The 17,491-nt window shown below is 47.8% G+C and overlaps 5 protein-coding genes across 5 annotated transcripts; 3 read left to right on the forward strand and 2 right to left on the reverse strand.

Moving 5' to 3' along the window:
- Positions 1 to 480: 480 nt before the first annotated feature.
- Positions 481 to 1,875, reverse strand: FVEG_14018 (hypothetical protein). The gene has a single exon (XM_018903352.1). The coding sequence runs from the start codon at positions 1,830 to 1,832 to the stop codon at positions 846 to 848; it is 987 nt and encodes a 328-aa protein (XP_018762463.1). The 5' UTR covers positions 1,833 to 1,875; the 3' UTR covers positions 481 to 845.
- Positions 1,876 to 6,205: 4,330 nt separating this feature from the next.
- FVEG_14019 (hypothetical protein) lies at positions 6,206 to 8,837 on the forward strand (the record flags this gene model as incomplete). The annotated part of the gene is made up of 2 exons (XM_018903353.1): positions 6,206 to 7,311; positions 7,382 to 8,837. 2 exons carry the CDS (start codon positions 6,206 to 6,208, stop codon positions 8,835 to 8,837), a joined length of 2,562 nt encoding a protein of 853 aa, XP_018762464.1.
- A 4,444-nt stretch (positions 8,838 to 13,281) lies between these two features.
- FVEG_17701 (hypothetical protein) lies at positions 13,282 to 13,766 on the reverse strand (the record flags this gene model as incomplete). Its single annotated transcript, XM_018906929.1, has 2 exons — positions 13,282 to 13,442; positions 13,502 to 13,766. The coding sequence occupies 2 exons, from the start codon at positions 13,764 to 13,766 to the stop codon at positions 13,282 to 13,284; spliced, it is 426 nt and encodes a 141-aa protein (XP_018762465.1).
- A 1,118-nt stretch (positions 13,767 to 14,884) lies between these two features.
- Positions 14,885 to 16,018, forward strand: FVEG_14020 (hypothetical protein; the record flags this gene model as incomplete). The annotated part of the gene is made up of 1 exon (XM_018903354.1): positions 14,885 to 16,018. One exon carries the CDS (start codon positions 14,885 to 14,887, stop codon positions 16,016 to 16,018), a length of 1,134 nt encoding a protein of 377 aa, XP_018762466.1.
- Positions 16,019 to 16,338: 320 nt separating this feature from the next.
- On the forward strand, positions 16,339 to 17,446 carry FVEG_17702 (hypothetical protein; the record flags this gene model as incomplete). Its single annotated transcript, XM_018906930.1, has 4 exons — positions 16,339 to 16,465; positions 16,519 to 16,897; positions 16,948 to 16,998; positions 17,047 to 17,446. The coding sequence occupies 4 exons, from the start codon at positions 16,339 to 16,341 to the stop codon at positions 17,444 to 17,446; spliced, it is 957 nt and encodes a 318-aa protein (XP_018762467.1).
- Positions 17,447 to 17,491: the final 45 nt, after the last annotated feature.

The raw sequence follows: 17,491 nt of genomic DNA on the forward strand, positions 1-17,491 counted from the left end.
CAGATATCAACAGTCGCGTAGTTGGTCCAATCGAATATTGAAATATAAAGAGGTCCACGATGATAAAATACATGTAGTGGCAGCTCCACACTCAAGGCCACAATCGGGTGGTCAAGGACCCAGAAGTATCCACATCGAGACCCCTCAAGCTGACAAACATCAGTTATCCACTGTTGAGAAGAATTAACCACTGGACCCCTGTATTATTCTCAGCAGTAGCCCCTAATTTAGAACCTCTTACTAGCAGTTGTCCTAAAGCTAGAACCTTATACAAGTTGATCTCTCCCGCATAGGGGGATAGTTCACATGTATCGTTCCAGTTGCACTCGCGCAGGTTGTGCTGGAGGTCTTGATTCTGAATCCACAAGGACCAAGTGTTCTTGTAGATTGATGCCCGGCCAAGACGCGCTCTACTTCTCGTATCGGCACCTGGCTGGAGATGGAGATGGAATCACTGGGACTGATGTTCGACGAAACGACCAGGGGAGATCTTGTTTGACTACTATAGCCAGTACTAGCAGCTAGAGCGAGAGAGCGCTTGCCGAGATGAAGACTGTTTGTCTGGAGGACAAGGGACATGGGAGTATCGATGAGCTTTTCCCCTGCTCGCCAATGCAAGAAGGCATTTCCTTCAGCCAGCTTCAAACTCCTGATCTTTACGAAGTCCGTTTTGCTTTCGACGCCTCCTTTCCCAAAAGACGGTACAAGACATATTATGTCCCTCAGAGAAATAGGGCCGTTTATGGATAGTACCCAGCTTTTAGCTCCGTTCTGCCGAAGGTAAAAGTCAAAGGCAACACAGAAGAGCCATTGTTACACTAGATCTCTGCCTGTTGAAATTGCAGCTAGTCGTCCTCTCCAGGAGCCCAGGCTAAATACCTCCAACTCGGTTCAAACTTTAGTTCAAACCCGAGTTTCTTCAGCCTTGACTTCATGACATATCCCACAGCGCCTTCTTCGTCTTGTCTCCACTTCGCCCGTCCCCATTCCGCATCAGACTCATCCTCCCGCCGAAACCTGCATTGCCCAAAGTCTATCATGAAAACCTGGTAGGTGTCATCTTTGGGAACAACTATAAAGTTATCCGGTCGAACATCGGTGTTTAGAATGTCATGGTCGCCGAGAACATGGACTATTTGGATAGCCTGGTCGACGATCGCTTGCCATGATGACTCTGGCGCATTATCCGCCATGGTGGAGAGGGAGAAGCCGGGGAGATATTGTAGTAGAATGCCTTGTTGCTTGTAAAGTTCTTGTTGCTGTGTAGTGGGGGCCACATTGGATGAGGGCACGCCAAGGACAACAGATGCCAAGAAGCGAGGTATGATTTTTCCCTGGTATTCTTTGAGACGATTGTACGTTGCGACTTCTGAGGTGAAGCATTTTCGGAGCTCGGTAGCCAGGTAGACTTCGTTCTCAGTTGCGTCCCAGTCGTCCTCGGTATCTCTTTGGAAATTCGGTACGTTCTGAAACTTGTAGAGAAATTCTTCTGCTTTGCCGGTTGTAAGAGCTGTCAGGAATTCTTGTTCAATATCCGCAGACCAGGTATCGATGCCGTTGTCTTGGCGAATCTGCTCCGCGAATCTCCGGTCAAACATCTTCAAGAACGCTTCACTTTGATTGCGTAGAGTTTCAGAGATTATTTGTGAGTCTGCAGTGTCCTGGAACTCGACTATCATGCCGCATGATAATGTCCATGGTCGCTTTTGTTCTTTTATTTTCACATGTAGCTCTGTCTGCTCCTTGTTTGAAACGCTAATTTTTAGGTGGATGATCTTTCCGATAGGATAGTCGAGGCCGGGATTATTGCTTCCATCTGTTGAGGCTGCCATTTTCCTTTGCGCAGGCTGTGTGGGATCCCAGTGTTGATAGTTGTGTAGGAGTGAAAGAGTGAGTATTGTTGTGAGGAAGCGATCTGTGGAGTAGTCTAGAAGTTCAGCGGAGCAATCATGGGCCCACAGTGAGTCAGCACAGCTGCCCTCGGATTGGCCAACAATAAAGTCTAGGGTGGGTGAGCCGAGACAATTTCAACCTCCTTTCAAGTGATTGAATTGAATCAATACAGTTCAGATCATCTGCGGGCTGGGTCAGAGCACTTCAATGTCTCAGCCACGTGCAAAGCTCTTGATTTTCAACCCGTTTGGCATCAGTTGTTCCTTGCTAATGAATCAGGCTGCCAATCATTTTTCCAGTTTCAGTCCAAACTCATGTGGACTTCAAAGAAGTAGGGTTGGGCGCGTGGGTTGATGCCCTTTATGTGCAGGCATGTAATCATTCAGCAACAGCAGCGAGCTACGATTTGTTACAAGATATCATGAGGGTGTTCTCTTATCGTCATCATATAAGACATGCATTCAATTCTAGCGCCTTGAACTTTTGTCACAATAGCCGGGCGACATGATGACATCAGATGGCTGGCATGCATATTAGTGATCTTCAAATCCTTGCGATATTAATACTGGACATTTCGCCGTGATTTCGGGACAGCCGTAAAATCTGTCAGCGCTCCAAGTAAGAATACTATTCTCTCATCTCACTTCCAAACATCAAGATACAGCCGCTCTTACACAACACTATGGTGAGTTCATTCACTTCCACTCCTGCCATTTTGCCATTTACATCGCCAGACACTCTCTAGAAGACTGAACAGGAAACTAAATGAGAAAACTTCCAGGGAAAGAAGCAGAAGGTCTCAGATTATGTCAACAATCTTGACGCTGCCAGCATGACCGGCACATGGTCACCAGGTGGGACTTGGCATCGTATACACGGCGATTGCAAATCAACAACCGGAGGCAAATGGCACATGGAAACAATGAAAACTAGTTCTAGCCCTCCCACGTACAAGGTCAAACTCCTTGAGAATGATTCGACAATCTGGTCGCGGGAGTATGTTTCTGAGCCGTCATTTGAGACTATTGTCGCTGATGTGCAGGCGGCAAAGGGTTGAGAGACCACCTTGAACTATCGTCTTGTAACTTTACTTACTTTCCTTCCGTCACTAATAGTGCCGGAAGCCCGCTCGTTTGCATTGTTGCGTATGAGCCACTGAGAGATTTATGAGACCCAGTGTTGTATATCGGTATCTGGCTTGGTATATATAGGACACTACGTAAAGTATATCTGCATTTCATCTTGAGACTGATACTATAGTTCTCCTTCCAGTTGTTTCTATTGTACTACCCACAATCGAAACTGGAGGATTCTTCGTAAAACTAACGTCCTTTCTAGCTCTTAAACCCTATGATGGGTTTGATAACTGGTGCTGAGGCGGAAGCTGAAGTTAGTACCTAGAAGGTTGAGTTCGAAAGGCTTAAGCCAGTTAGCATCACTAAAGAGGCTTTGTGGGCAATGTAAAAGAGGGAAAACCATAAATGGGCTGCCTTGGCCGCCAAAGTGAGCGTCCAAGCTACCAGGTCCGCAACCTTTACGGCTATTAGGAACACGACGTCAATCGTCAACACATGATTCCCATCGTGTTTCTGCCTAATAGCTATGGCAGTGGGCTATTTAAAGAGGTCATTTTGCGAAAGTTTCTTGCCACGGTTCATCAGATTCAATTAGAGGTATTTGCAGTGTCGTCTGACGATCTCGTCGAGTGAGTCCGCTGTTACCTCAGATTTTACGCTACCAAGCCTCACTGGCATTGATGGTATGTTACTATGTAAAGCAGCCGGGATTACCGGAGATTGTAAATCTAGTCCTTAGAAATGTACGCTGGGCAATTGTTAATCTCGTCTCCTTCGGTGAAGAAACGGACCAGGCGAAAGACGACAAGGCTTTCGATGTAATGGGAGACTTTTTGGAACACACGATCACCCTAGAGGTGGATTTTCTTCCGACCGCCAGCGACACAGCGCAAAGCGGCTTCTTCAGAGACTGCGACATTCAAAAATTGGATGAGGCTCGCGTCCTGGACTTTTGGACCGACCAAGGCGGTCGGATAGGTGCCTCTCGATATGACCCGATGATGGTGACGCTTTTTGAAATTTTCGATCAGAAGGTTAAACAGGGGGATCTAATGTAACTTGTGCAGTTTATGTGATTGTCGAGGGAGGAGGCAGAATGGATGAAGGACCACGTTGTTCGGGAGAGCTGCCCAAAGCTGGCGGAGGCAAGGAAGGACCAGGAATGAGAGGGCGAACAGATCTAGATTCTCTATCAGTCATCATTTAGCTTTAAGGCTTGAATCGACGGGGCCATTCATTAGTCTAAAAGTCAGATCCTGCACTTGGTAGAGCAATCCAGAAGTGATGGACATTGAGCGAACTTTATTACCTCTATATCTCAGACTTCCAGATGCGTTTATCCTTCTCCCGCGTGTCTTCCACTCGATCTCTAAGAGTACTTTTAGCTAGCAAGCTTAAGCGCTCTCGGCTCAGCATAAGGTTTATATTGATCATCAGGTCCCAACAGCTGGCTCGGTAGCAGGTAGTCGTGGCCGGAAGCTGGAGCTCGGTGCTTCGAAGCGCGACCCTACTACATATCACTATGGGTTTGCACCCGAAACCGCACAGCAGTTGCGGCTACGGGGATTGACGAGGATGGCCTCACTCACAGCAAAGTTGACTTTGAGGCGAGGCATTTACACTGAAGCTTCACTTCTAAAGGGACTATTCAAGTGTTCCATAGAACAAAGAAGATATACAGGTAAACCTTGTCGAAATACGCTTGCTCAGTTGATGATTAGTTTCGAAACATTCACCACTTCCAGGAGACAAAGAAGATCCTTGCATAATTACTTGACTTGAGTCTTTGTTTACTTATTCTATAGCTCATAAGGGAAATGTGACGACTCTTTAAACGCCGTGAGGGTATTTCCTTTATTTTATATACCTTGTGATTGGCATTATGCTCTTCCACGCGCCCCAGTTTGACGATTCTATGGCATCCATCTATATGCTTAATAACTCCAGGTAATTCCAGGAGTCTCAGAAGCAAAGACAGTCTCGAGTGCTCGGAACTGGGGTCATCTCCCTGTCTCAAGAGTCAGGCTTTTATTGAAAGTGCAGTCCACAATTCAGGGTGTGAACCGCACAACGAAGCCCAAGAGGGCAAACACCATAAGTACCAACATTAAGGGCATCAAGTGGGACCGTCTCCGGCAGGAAAAGTGAAGGTCAATTTTTTCCAGTGCGATGCGGCACTCCTAAAGAAAAGCAACTAGAGCCGTCGACCTTGTTGACTTGAAGGTCTTTTTGTTTCTCAAGAGTACTTCTATCTAGTTTGTTTGAAGTTAGCTTGCTACTGATTGGGAATGCTTGCCACTGACATGTTAGTATTGTGATTGCTGCTGATGTGTAAGTAGACTGTTAAATCTGTCAAGCTCGAATTGCATTGTAATCTGATACTGTTTATATGCATGAAGCGTTAATGGGATGTAAAGTATTACATGAATGCGTGCAGCGAATGAGGAAAGTTTATTGCCATGGTCAAGGGGGTCTTGAATTTTGGTGGACAGATCATGCTTTCATCTTAAAACCGAGTTAGGTACTTTCTTTTCCTGTAATTTCTTTTTAGCTAACAATAGATAAAAAATGCCTTTATAGAGGTTGATTAATTAATTGCTTTATCCTCTATCAGTTTAAATATGAATTGCTAGATATATTGTTGTGGTTAAACTTAGAAAACAATAAAATGCCTTTATCGACTGCCCGCACGAATTCCACCAAGACCCCCAAGGACCCAAGCCTGGGAGGAGCCGGGTTCGCATGTCCTATGTAGTACAGCTCAAACTCGCCATAATATTTAAGGCAATTAAGGTCGCGACCCCGCGACAGATATTCGAATTTGCCCAAGTCATCCATGCCGCACAATCCGCCAATTGATAGCCTTCATTGTCATGCATGGAAGCATATATAAGGTAGGGTGCCTACAATAGAGCTGGTATGCCCGATGTTATTAATAGAACAAGATTCCCCGCACCTTCAATCACGAATGCTTATCCCCTTCATAATGGTATGTACAGGAGACTGGAATTCCCATAGAGATCTTTCAAGGCCCGATAGCCTTTTTCTGTTAGCTCTAAGAACCTAAAGGCATAACACATTCTTTACAATGGCTCACGTTTCGAGCTTTCCTGCACCAATTCTAGCAAATGAATCAGCTGCTACCTCAGCATGGTGTTTCCAATCTGACATAGCTCGACCGATTAGCAGAATTACTGTGCTATATGAAGAAACCGTCTTTTATCACATGTACAGCTATGATTGAAGAGCAAGACGAGGTCACGATTGTGGCCGCACGAAATGGGGCGAAATGGACAGCCGACGACAAGAATCTCATGGAAGAGTTGGCTACAATCATGGAAAGACTTTCTTCAGATGGTCCAAGACATATTACCGCACTCTGCCACCTGAAGCAATCACTAACAACTCTCACAGATCCATTCGACGAGGATCCGCTTCCTCGTCTCCAAAGCAGGTTGACAGAATACTACGCGCCGAGGCTTCGACACCATGTCCAAGAACTTGTCAAGCACGAAGGAGGCAAGACAGACATGATATTCTTCACAGATACATGTCGCGTCTTTCTGTCCAACAAGATATCGCTTCAAGATTTCGCCCAGCGTGTCGAGAATCTTTCCTATAACACTGATTTCTACTCTGTCCTGAGGGCTACATTCACCACTGCCGTACTCAAACGGCTAATCGATGATCTGGCATTTATTCGGAGGCCTATGCAAGGTGCCAGAGCCTTCTGTTACGCAGCGAAGAAACTTGGGAGTTTTCAAAAGATTAAGATCCGACTGCTAGGTTCCTATCCATCAAGAGCCGTGTCACATGTGCGATTTCCCAGAAAAAGACTTCCGCTACCTCGGGGGTTTGAGAAGAAATTTGAAGCCGAGGTTAGAAAGGTCAAATGGGTGCATGCTGAGATGAGAGTGATAACTCACCTGTTGAACGAGGATAGTGATGCGAGGCGTGTAGGGCTGGTCCCGTATCTCGGTGTCAGCAAGAGGACATGCTTTCTCTGTGGCCATATAATTCAGCAAATGGGCCAGTTCCAAACGAGAGCTAACCATGGCAAGATTTACTCTCAGTGGACACTGCCTTCTGCGGTACTCGTTGAGCAGCGGGATGCTGTGAGGCTGCAGGATGCTGTTGAGCACTTGAGAGATGTACTGAGGCGAGAGGCGGACCGAGACGATCTGCGACCTATAGATGCCGAGAAAGAATCCGTTATGGCGACGCCATTATTACCACCAAGCATTAAGAGTACCCCGTTCACGCAACATGTCAAGGATCCGAGACGCCTACAGAGAGAGTCAGACTGGCTTAGCCACCTTGCCCGACGAGACAGAACATCCCGGTATGTGATGAAGTCGGCACGCACATGTTTTGGATGAGGATAGTTGCTGATGAGCTCAATATGGGGGCAGAGAATATATTCAGAGCGGCGGTTCAGGTTCAACGAGTGGTCCCGGCGGCGAGGCGCTGCCCGGGATATCCAACGAGGCCCGCACCAGCGATCACCGTTCCGCACCAGAGACCGCTCGAAAGACGTGCGCTAATTGCAAGATAGACTCTGGTTTTCTGGTTTCTTGCCCGAAGTGCGACTCAGTATTGTATTGCGATGCCGACTGTCGCAAAGCCCACTGGCCTACACACAAATTCTGCTGCAAATTGGGCCAGCCCATCGACCCTGCTGATTACCTGGTGCTTGCTTGTCAAACGAATCGGTTCCCTGAGGATGAGAACACCGCTACCGCCTATGGGTTTCGGTACTTTGCATCTGCGAAGGATCGAGCGAGACTGTTCAAACTATACTGCCGACTGGTCAATCAAGGTGGAGTTATCGACGAGGAGCTTCGTGAAGTTTTGCATAAGGATCAACTCAAGGAGTTTATTCTTTTCCGCAGCTCGCAGCTACAATGGGCAAATTCTCAGCACGATATAGACTGGCTTCGCAAACAACAAGGGTTTAGAGCCAACGCTGTATGTCCAGATCTCGGCCAGAAGATCATTGACTCAGTGCGGAACTTCTTGAGCCCCGAAGACAGGGACGTCTGCTTTTCTGATCTGAGTCCTCTTGAAAAACGCCAGGCCTATGTCTTCTACGGGCAAATTTTGAATGGATATGTTCCTGATGCGGACGAGGATAATTGGATATCACTGGGCTTCTGTACAGCTCCGGGTGACCAAGGCGCTTTCCGACTCGCGGACCTTTACACATTCCTCGTCCAAAAGTGCCAGTTTGAGGAATTCTGGAAGGCAATGGCCAATTCAACCATGATTGAACTCCTCAGAAAATACGGCATTGGTCATAAAATTGCTCAACTGCGCAATTTTGAGCACCACATGGGAATCGTTGCGACGCGCTATCACAGCGTCTGGGAACTTAAGCGGTTCACTAAATTGGCCGACCCCCACCCAATGCGTGCCGTCGACGTCGACTATGGATTTGTAAAGTGCAGCACCGCGCGTGAGCGATTACTCCTGCGTCAGATATACACAGACTACTTCTCAAGAGGGGAAGACGAGATGAAACTCCACGAAGCCTGTGTTAGCGGGAGGCTGGCCGAGTTTCTTGAATCCGTCCTCGGAAAACTGCCAGTTTCGCGCAAGGCACTGGCGAACTGCTATCCATTGGAGGGGTATCTTTTCATGGGTATGGTGGCGAAGTCGGTGATACTGTGCCCTGAGTCGTTGGGGGAAGATGTCAGACGCATGTGTCAACAGGGGGGAGGAAGAGGCGTCATATTGACCATAACAGACGAGGACGATGAGGCGATGAAGACTTTCATGGAAGAACGAGCGGCTTTCCTTGATATTGGTATTAGAAAACGCCTCACTCGTCACGGTGATAAGAATATCATGGAGTTGGCTATGGAGTGACTCATTAAAAATTAACAGTCGCAGCTCAGATTCAGTACTTGCACGTCCTTATCGAACTCGAGATGGGAGGCTCAAGGGGTAATTGAGTAAACCCGTTTCTTTGCTTTTCAGACCAAGTGAGAATCACTACGCAACAATCAAACCTTGCGCTCTTCCAATAACCACCCAATTTCCGCCGGGACTGCCCCAGCGAAATCTGCCGCAGTCTCTAGCAAATCTTCTAACAGAATCTGGTTGTTGTTGAGGCAGTCGCTGATGCATTGTTGTTGACGTCGGAGACTGCCCACGCACTAAGTCCGGCGTCTCGATTGGTAAACGCCCACACACTTCTTCCAAATAACCCCCGGAGCATGCTAGGGCCCTAGCTTGTTTAATGCCTCAGCAATGGGCGCGGCATTTCCGAGTGGCACAAGGGTCAAGGCAGTCAAAGGGAGTTTCTGGGGTGTGTCAGCAGGCAATGCAAAGGAATGGTGCGGGCTCTGGGGGATGTCTCACACGACCTACGGCAGCGGACAGCATCACACAGGAGTTTGCAGCGTTATGCGAGGAAGAGAACGAAAGCTGAATCGGGAGCTGGATGAAGCCGATCTGCTCTCTGAGGGGAATCAAACCGTCTCAGCGCGGGCATGCGGTTTAAGCTCTTCAATTCAACCCTAGAAGACTCTAGTACCAGAAGAGACAGAATTCCTTAAGTTCCTCAACTTTAGCTTTTCGCTCTCTTTTATTCTCAAGCCACTTAGATTAATGTTCTGGCCTGGACTTCTGTAGGAGACTATCTATAAAGGAGGACTTATCTCCTGGGCTGGTGAAGACAATATTTTCATCATCCACTTTGTTGCCGGCCCTCAAAACTCGAAATTCTGCCCAGCTCTACAGAGTACCGACCTTTTCCTGGTGGAGCGAATCGTGTCTGGGCAAAGGTAAGGGAAGCACGTGCAGAGCCCTGTTTCGAGCCATTTCTCTACGCTCTCCCAACGCTCGGCATCAAACGGCTCAATTGCTTCACTGCACGTTGTTTTCCCGCTGGGGTAGACATTCACCGCGAAATGCTTGCCGTCATTCTGGAGATCGGTCTATGGGCTTGCCGTAATTTATACGATCATTACGCTGGGTTTAGTGTCCACGTCTTCCTCTTCTTCTGTGTCGAGATTATCTTAAGTAGGCCTATCCACATCACCTCTCTGGTGTTGGACTGATAGCGATGGGATATGAAGCGGTCTCGGTTCATCTTCAAAAGATGCCAAGGGACCTTCCGTCATATCCTCAAAGGGTGCTGGCTTGGTCCTCTTTATCAACCGTCTCTGGCTTCGCCCTGCGGCATCGTTGAGGTTTGTGGATGGGGGAGCTGGCGAGCTCGGATCGGACATATCATTAATTGGAAGAAAGATATAGTCATCAAATGGATCCTCATTCTGACAAGATAAGCTAGGAGTGTGGGATGCATGGGAGGACTTTGACTATACAGTCGTGCCTGTTAAACGCGATGAGATCGGCTTGTATGCGTCTCTGCTGTTAGAAATGAGAAGAAACTAGTCTGACCGAACGCTTGGATACAAAGTGATAGTCAACATGGATGTGAATGCTGATGGCTTTGTTGTAGTTGGCTTCAGGACCTGAGGCCAGGCCGGCCCAGTACTGTACAGATGCTGTCCATAAAATCAAGAGAGGGTTCTAAAGCTGCTTAACCCCATCCAGAACCCATCGCGCTCCATCTTGGACAGTGGATGTTCTTCCTATCTTGCTATCCGTCTCTGGCTCTATTGCGTTGCCTTGCGGACCTGTTGAGTCTCGTATTAGAGGTCCAAATGAGGGCAAGCTGATTCAGCCCTTTCATACAGTTCATATCGCGTTTCTGTACGTCAAAGCGCCCTGATATGGAGTCTCAACATTCTAATGACTTGGCTCGTCACCACTCCCAGCAGGAAGATTCATCATGGTGCTTCTGCCAGTCGGCGTCCGCTGAATGAGGTGCCCTGCACATGCTGGGGCTGTTTCCTCGGCTTCAGGGTTCGCGTCAGTGTCGACCATAATAGATATGTTGTGACGCAAGCAGACATTCGTAATACATTGAGGAAGCAGAAAGTCTTGTTCAATCCTTTGCGGCACCAGGTCTTCTGGATGGAGAAATGGAGACCACATAGCCCTATTTCTCGCCAATGGCCCAGGTTCAGTCAGGAAAGTCAGCCACCTCTTTTCTCCAAAAGTGAAACGGCTTATTCAAGGCTTTAGGATATCAGCTCTTGTGAATGGAGAAATAGAGAAAATACAACCCCGCATTTCACTAATGGCCCAGCCTCAGTCCAGACAATCAGCAATATATTTTCTACAAGAGTGTGAGAGAAATGGCTAATTCCATTCCCAGAAAGAACAAGGTCTGTATGGAGTTGTTGCTTGTCGAGGTATATGTTACTGGTATATTAACTGACAGTTCTACAGTAATATGCTCCTGCCTAGGTCGTTTAATATTGACTTAGTTATCAGGATTTCAGCTTGGCATCTACTATAAGAATGTAAGAACATATTACTAGATGTCCCGAAACTCAGAAGACCATCCGATAGTATAACACAGGTGCTACTCTAGCTTATCCTTATTCTCAAAGAGAACAGGCTGTAGGGTATAATCCGGCATATATCATTATATAAGATCACGGCTATACCTTCTATATTAATCGAAACGAACACGTAAGCTTTATAAACTGCGTTAACTAATTATTTACTAATCATTTTATTTATAATAGCTTCTATATAATCTTATAACGCGGCACAGTACTCCCAGAGATCGGTATAGTTCCTAAAGATTGAGCACGTTGCGTTTTATAAGAACTCACTTGATGACTGAGTGGCTATAAGCAAATTTAGAAAGTTTCCAAGACAGCTACGTTCTCAAGGAAGTGGAAAACATTGAGCCGCTTACAAAACTGGCCGATGTATTGCTCAGCCTTCTCCTCATTCAATTCCACCCCGTATTCTCCAAAGAAGTGCTGTCTAACAGCAGGATGCAAGGATTGCACTTCCTGGCTGGAATGTAGAGAACAAGCAACTCAGCAGCACATACCCTAACATCGCATTAAAAGAAACCGAAAACACTTCTCTATCTTGTGAGCAGATCAAATGGATTATATCTCTTAGCCCCTTACTAGTCCTCATATCTCTTAACTCCGCGCTTTTATATGCTCATGTTCCTCTTATAGACCATGAAAGGCTCGCGAGCTTACAGTACGACCGTGGACACGTCTTATGATTAGATCAAGATAAAGCTTGCGCTCCTGGTTGACGAGGTTCGTCAGTGTGAGAAGATTCTCTCGACGAAGGACCAACTCATCAACCGGACTGAGAGCGTGTACGAGTGCGGGAATATGACGATGATGCCGCTCGAACTGGGGTTGCGGACGTGGAGGGGGTCAAGAACTTGGTGTGCGATGCAACCCATCATCCTAAACCTCATAGTCGGGATCGTCAGAGACACCTGCCCCAACGCCACCCTTCATAGACCCAAGTCGCGTTGACCTGCCACGCTCGAGGCTCATGGAAATCGAGTACCATGAACCCAATCATGCATAATTTTGTATTTGGGATCGACAACTGCACCAATAAGTCCGCTACGTCGTTCCACGCTCGAGGGAGCAATGACTTGGCCATAGCCGCGCGACTAAGGCGGTGAAGTTCAGTATGCTACAGGTAATGTTTAACGATGCCTAGTAGAAACAGGCGTCGGCCGTGGTACATCCGGCTCGAAACATGACAGTCCATGCGTGTTGAGAGTCTGAGGTTGCCACCTCTCACGGTGGCCAGATGCTACTAGAGGCTCTGGCTCGTCTTTCTCTGACTCCGGTGTATCATTCAGAACGGGGAATGTTGATGTGGGACTTGGTATAGACGCGTGTGCTGTTCTTGCGTACATTTGGCGAGATGCCCCTTGAGGCATATACTGCGCAGGATAAGGCTAGTCCGGAACAACAGCGGTGTGCCCTTGAGCTGAGGCTCATGGCCAACCACCACTATCATATCCCCAAACTTGGCCTCAACAACAGGCTCCGTTAGCGGCTGGCTTGGGAGTAGGCACATGCACGTTCTCGGCGATCTAGTCGAGAAAAGTCTCCGGGCTCCCAATGGTTGTTCCAAGGACCTTTCACTTATCTCTTCAATATCCTAAACTTGTGACTCCATCTTGGCGAGTCGGCCCAGACAAGGATCATCCCCTGTATTCTGTGTAATGTCCATCTCGACGTCCGGATGGGCTTGGACTGGGGTCGGCGGGCCGCCGAGCTCATCGTGGAAATATTGAAGGATGTTCCCAAGGTGGTTACCGAGACGCTGGTGCTTGGAATCCTCGAAGGCGGATCCTTGGAGGTCACACAGAGACAAGATGAGACTGGTTCACGATTGGCCATACCCCTCTTGAAGACACTTCCAGGTTATGAGAGCCATCTCGATGGTGATGGGTTCAGATTCCTTCAAAAGTGCGGTCAAGAGGTCCATGGTCTTGGGGCATGGGGATAGTGGAGGCGCGGGAGGTGTGTGATGGGGCTATTGTTGTGGTCGCGGCTGAGTTTGGAGTTGTTGCCGCAGTTTCTGCTGGAATTGCTGTTGAACGTCTTGATATACCTGTTATTGAATCAGTTGCTCAATAGGAATGTGTCGCGGGGTCTCAGATTGATGCTCACGTTGACCGTACTCCGATGGCGGCTGGGGCTGTGAATCTGGCTCAAAAGCCTCCAGGTCTTCACCTTGCGCAACAAAAAGACTCCCTTCGTCATCGTCGTCCACCCCAGTAGGATCAATGACCGGTGTCTCACCTCTCTTGAACTCAATCGCCATAAACTCCCTCACAACTCCCTCCGGCCACACAGTCCTGGACTCACCTGAAGCAGCATCGCAGCGCTCCGGGAGTTTTACTCGCGTCACGATGTTCTCTTGGCGTGATAGCATCCTCTTACAGGTCACCTCCAAGTACTGCTTGCTGATAGTCCAGTGTAAAGAAAGATCTTAGCTGCTTTCGCCTTAACTTGACAGCGCACTTGAACATGGATCAATAACTGCATCAGTAAGACAGATCAAGAATTTTAGCTCAGCCAAATGAAGCGGATTTGCAGAGAGTCAGATAGAAACTACATGACTAATCAAACATGCATGCATAGGATAAAAGAGACTCCATCGTGTTAAAGACGTGGCTTGGACAAACACAAAGCTCGTTCTTTCGGTGAAGCTTTTGCTCGGGTATGCGCAGCGGCTGTCATGAGAGAGATAAAGACATCCATTAGTCATGACTCAGGCAAACATTTGTCGACCAAGTAGCGTTGAGGCTTCGCTTTGCTTCGCCATGGCCTGCAACCCATGAATACATGCTTGGTGTTCTTGTCACACAGCCGATCTGGGGGCTTAGTCCCATTTTACAGACATTGCAATCGCGGCTGTCAGACATGTCCCTCCGCTCAGTGAAGACAGTGTTGATATGTCGGGTCGGAAGAACATTTCGCAGTTCATGCTCTACTGCAATGAACAAATACGCCACCACATGCAAAATATTGCAGAAAGCCCTTATGAACTTGCGCTATGGACCTTGAACATGTCCTTGTTCCTTACGTAGTTGGCTAGCCTGTTCTTGGAGTGGTTGCATTGTTTCCTCAGTGATAATTCGGTTCTATCTACCGCAGAATTAAATACGTTATGTCCTATTTCGGAAGTTAAATCTTCGATGTTCCTTGTTCTAGGGTATTTGCTTGTCCTGGCCTGCGACTGGCGACATTTACATGGTCACACGTACGTTTACTTAACATGCTACCCCATTCAATTATCAAACAAAGAACACTACACTATCCCCAATTCTCGCATAAAGAACTGGTATCATATCACTTCCAAAAGCCACTTTATAAATACACCAATTCGTTCCAACTCCTTCTGCCATAACATCCATCATCACATCCTTTTCACCAACAACAGCAACAACACCTATAACACTAACACTAACATCACTAACAACCTACTAAAAACCTACTAACAACCTACTAACAACTCACTAACAGCTTACACAAAGCTCACTCACAAGAATGGCAGGGCAAGCCAAGGGCAAAGGTGAGTCTAACGACTATCACTCCGACTCAGAGTCTGAAGCTGAGGATCTTTTCTTTACAGGAGTGTGTAGATCCGAACGAGCACGGCAACTTCTCCGTCTTATCGCCCATCTCAAGCAAGCAGACTGTCCAGGACATGCTGAGGTTATCAGCAAGTTGAAGGAGAAGAAGGTGGAAGTCGCCTGGATTCATGGGTTGGCGCAGCTTACGCCCGAGAGCCAAACTGAGGAGCAGTGGCTCAAGTCTTGGGACAGGCCTAAGGGTAGTGTTACTGCGTGGATCACTAACAACATCGCAAAGTGGAGTGAGACCATGGGAGAAGGAGATAAGAAACGATTGACAGATGAGGGCAATTTACTCATGGAGGAGTCTTCTAGACGTGCTCTCAAGCAACACGCGACTGACATCAAGGATCTTCCTACTCACGATGACCCTCCTGCTGAGGCAATCGATGAGTTGGGAGGTATTTTTGAGATGGCACGTCTTGAAGAACCTGTTGTGACTTCGGCTGATACGGCATCGGATCAAGCGACCGAGGAGAACGATCTTTCACAGGCTGACAAGTTTGAGGAGCGTGGCATTATCAAGGGCATCCTGCCACAGTTCTATGAGAAAACTGAACCCTCACAGCACGTTGCAGAGACAGGTCGCCCAGAGGACATTGTCGGTGCTCATGAACATTCGAAACGCAAGGATAAGTCAACGACTTCTCTCAACCAACAGGATCATGAACTCCCACCAACCACAGAGGTCTCCGAGACGAATGAAGCCTCTCGCCACCTTACTCCGTTCACCCCAGAGGAAAATCGGGAGATTGAAAGGGTTTGGAACAGATTTCAAGACTATCTCGCACGTCAGGACATGCTAAGGTCTAGTCTCAGTCGACAGGATGACCAACATTCGCTGCTCTTAGAGTCAACCCGCCCAGCTGGGGAAGAGATCACTAAACAATACATCCATTCAGACCCATTCTTAGATCCATTCGCTGATTGGTTTCTCCAACGCAAGGCACTTCGTGATCGAGATGAACGCATCGCTCGAGATCGGGGATACGGCGTAAAGTGGAACAGAGAGAAGGCTAGTCTGTTTCCGCTGGATAGGGCAGTTTGACGGGCTGATAGGAAGAAGGCGAGGACTATGGGGAAGAAAGTTAGGTGGGAGTTGGACGGGGCTAAGTTTGAGTGATACTGCTGCTAGGCTGGCTTTGGGATTGGGGCTGTTGATAGGTGAGTCGTGTTTCGCTATTTGTAGAAGATGGTGTTGAGACATAGGAACCTATGACTATCTTATCGTGTTCATGAATACATCGATGACTGTACACATGTTTGTTTGCCGAGTCTCGTTATGAAGATCAGGATAGGGATAGACTGATGGAGATAAATAGGGACATTAGCGTATACCAGGATGTCAAGTAAAACTGAAGTATAAACATGAATCACCGCAATAACACAAAGACTGGCGTGATGATATGCAATGGCGGGTATGTGACGGTGAACGAAGACTCGAATAAGATCTGGGTCACAGACAAGGATATGGGCACAATTGCGCTCCATACAAGTGTTTGGCATTGCGCAGGGCTAAACAAGCACATATTGATACCGATGTCCAAGCTCGACATCACCCGCAAGAGCATGAACGTGTCCATCAGCAAACAGAGCGACATGAGGAAGATGGCGGCTATAATCGCGACCCTGGCTTCGTACGGCCACGAACAGGCTCAAATGACGCTCACGGCCGTTCCGGGCTCGTTAACACCACCAAGGGCGTTGCTGGAGGGCTTAATGTGGTCGACCTGGACTTGGTAGGCTTGGACACATCCACGAAGATCCACAGCATCGCGAGAGTGGACATGAAGACATTCTCAGATAACGGGCCGTATAGGGCTACCGATGCCGCCGAAATTATCGCCCTGCCAGCATACTACCACAAGGCCGTGGGGTGTCGACGCTTGTATCAGAAGTTGTTTACGAATGTGCCCTCGGTCCTAGTGTTGGACACGGGCATGCTCGGTAGGACAGATCCAATACTGATCTGTCTAGAAACAAGAACACAAACACGAGCGTGAGCATAAACATATACGTGGATGCCAAGTTCGCGGTCATGACCGGTTAGGGCTGCCCCAGGTGAAGTAGCACAAGTACCCAATACACGAGCAAGAATATCTACATAAACGAGAAGAACAACAAGGTCTGCGCCAGGAGAATCGTCACAAACGACATTTCCAAAACGAACGAAGGCAAGAATGAGTCCTGGGCGGCCACCGTGAGCAATAAGGACCTGAATGATGTCAGGATTATAGTGACGACGATGAGGCTGCTCGAGACGCGGAAAGTCAAGGTGTCCAGGTCAATGTCCGAGAACGCAGACCTGAAGGCGAGGACAAAGAGTCTTGAGAACATGGTGAGGGAGTTTATTGTCAAGCACGGTCGAGAACACGTACCAAGAAGGCACCTGTTCGGGCCCAAGGCGTCACCCGAGAGCCTGAGCGTGATGAGCACGGCTAAGTCGGTCGTGAATACCATAAATCTGAGTCTGTAAGCATGATTAGCAATAACGACAACAACAATGGCGACACGATCGTGA

Source organism: Fusarium verticillioides, genomic scaffold, assembly GCF_000149555.1.
Source record: "Fusarium verticillioides 7600 supercont3.26 genomic scaffold, whole genome shotgun sequence".
Lineage (NCBI taxonomy): Eukaryota > Fungi > Ascomycota > Sordariomycetes > Hypocreales > Nectriaceae > Fusarium > Fusarium verticillioides.

Excerpts from the sequence above, each read along its gene's own strand:
- FVEG_14018 (XM_018903352.1), bottom strand. The coding sequence starts at position 1,832 with ATGGCAGCCTCAACAGATGGAAGCAATAATCCCGGCCTCGACTATCCT.